Below are 1,907 nucleotides of genomic sequence, written 5' to 3' on the forward strand. Positions count from 1 at the left end.
TGGAGTTACGGACAGTTGTTAGCCGCCATGTGGGTGCTGGGATTCGAACCCGGGTCTTCTGCAAGAACAGTCTGTCTTCTTAACTGCTGAGCCATCTCTCTAGCCCCCAGATACTTTTTAAAAATTTGACTTTCATGGCAATGACAATGAAGTCTATTGTTTCTAAAGAACATGAGAATAAATATCCATGATGATCATATCATATTAATAAAATAGTTTAAAATTTCTTTCATTACAAAGATAGCAGGTGCTCATTGTAGAAAAAAATGAGATCAGAGAAATGAGGTCTCATTTTTCAGCAAATTTCGATTGCATTTTAATATAAATCCATTCATTCATGTATATGTAATTATGCACACAAATACTTTAGTTTTAATTTTAATAGTAGATGTCTATCTATAGGTGCTTAATAGTCAATAACCTAATAATGGCAACTAGACCTTAAGAAACCATTTTTTATTGATCACTGTTAAAAGGCTACATGACTTACCTTATCTTTTAACAATATTTACATGTATCACAATGCTTTCTGTGTGTACATATGCATTTATATTTTTGTAAGGAGTATACATGTCCAAATTCCAAATACCATATACAGAGACACAGCAATAAGTAAGCTCACTCCTGGCTCCCATTCTCGGTGATAGTTGGCTGTTTCTCATAACTCAGCCACTGGTAGTTATAGTCTTATTTTGATTTTCACCGTGATGCTGAGAGGCAAATTAGTGTTCTAATTACCATTGCATAGAAGGCACGCTGGAACTTATGTTGATTCAAGTGTTCCGTTGCCTAGCATCTTCCAACCAGCTGATTGATGGAGCTGAGCCATCATCACGGCCTTCATACCTGTTTGCTCTCAGGATCAGGGATGGCCATCCAGGAGAATCCCTTGGTGGTAGTTACTAGGCCAACACTTCTGGACGCTTTCCAGCTCCATTCCATCTGTAGAGCCCTAGGGTCATTCACTGATGGCTGGTAGGGACTAACTTAGAAGAGCTGAACGATGGTTCTGGAAATGGTGTAGCATGGGGACCTATTCAAGAAATAACCCATCATTCATGTGCTGTTATCTGGTTTCAGAATTTGTGAACCCACAAGAACACTAATATCCTTTGTTTCTACAAATAATATCATGCTGGTGACACTGAAGTCTCCTTATGTGCGGAAGCTATCAGGAATCTGGGCATATTTTGAAGCCATCCCAGAACAAAGTAAGTCCTCTCCAGTTTTAAAGAAACACTTGCTATAAGATATAGTTTTACCTATCCCCGGTTGTGCTGTAAAACGAATGCAGTTGTATGAGTCAAGGAAGTTGTACTAGTCAAGGACCCTGACTCAGAAGAGCAAAATGAATTTAATAAAACCTCTTAACTTAGTAAAAGTATGTTTATTAGATAACTTAAAAGGATGAAACAGAACTGAAAGTACCAATACCATTGAGTCTTTGAGAGCAAAAGGAAGCAATTGAATTCTTGTAATTGAGAGCTTGGAGAAAAGGGTGTGTGACGGAAGTTGTACTAGTCAAGGACCCTGACTCAGAAGAGCAAAATGAATTTAATAAAACCTCTTAACTTAGTAAAAGTATGTTTATTAGATAACTTAAAAGGATGAAACAGAACTGAAAGTACCAATACCATTGAGTCTTTGAGAGCAAAAGGAAGCAATTGAATTCTTGTAATTGAGAGCTTGGAGAAAAGGGTGTGTGACAAAAGCTCTGTCCTCTTAGCAGAGGCCACTGGTCTGGCTTTGAAGGGAAAATTTCAAGTCCATATTACCCGAGCTACTATCCTCCAAAATGCAAGTGTACCTGGAAATTTCAGGTAGCTTAGCTTTTCCTTGGAAAATATTTTGTTTTTTCAGTATAATTTAATGTTTAAAATTTAATCTCTTTGTTCTAAATTATAAGA

General features: G+C 37.1%; 1 protein-coding gene across 1 annotated transcript in view; it reads left to right on the forward strand.

The window, feature by feature from the left end:
- The window catches only part of LOC103745092 (transmembrane protease serine 7), a 40,807-nt gene that overhangs the window by 17,433 nt on the left and 21,467 nt on the right, over positions 1-1,907 (forward strand). Inside the window, exons 7-8 of the mRNA XM_008846985.2 lie at positions 1,081-1,242; positions 1,730-1,820. Coding sequence (XP_008845207.2) covers positions 1,081-1,242; positions 1,730-1,820 — 253 coding nt within the window. The remainder of the gene's footprint in view (positions 1-1,080; positions 1,243-1,729; positions 1,821-1,907) is intronic.

Source organism: Nannospalax galili, unplaced genomic scaffold, assembly GCF_000622305.1.
Source record: "Nannospalax galili isolate Female #2095 unplaced genomic scaffold, S.galili_v1.0 scaffold743, whole genome shotgun sequence".
NCBI classification, from domain to species: domain Eukaryota; kingdom Metazoa; phylum Chordata; class Mammalia; order Rodentia; family Spalacidae; genus Nannospalax; species Nannospalax galili.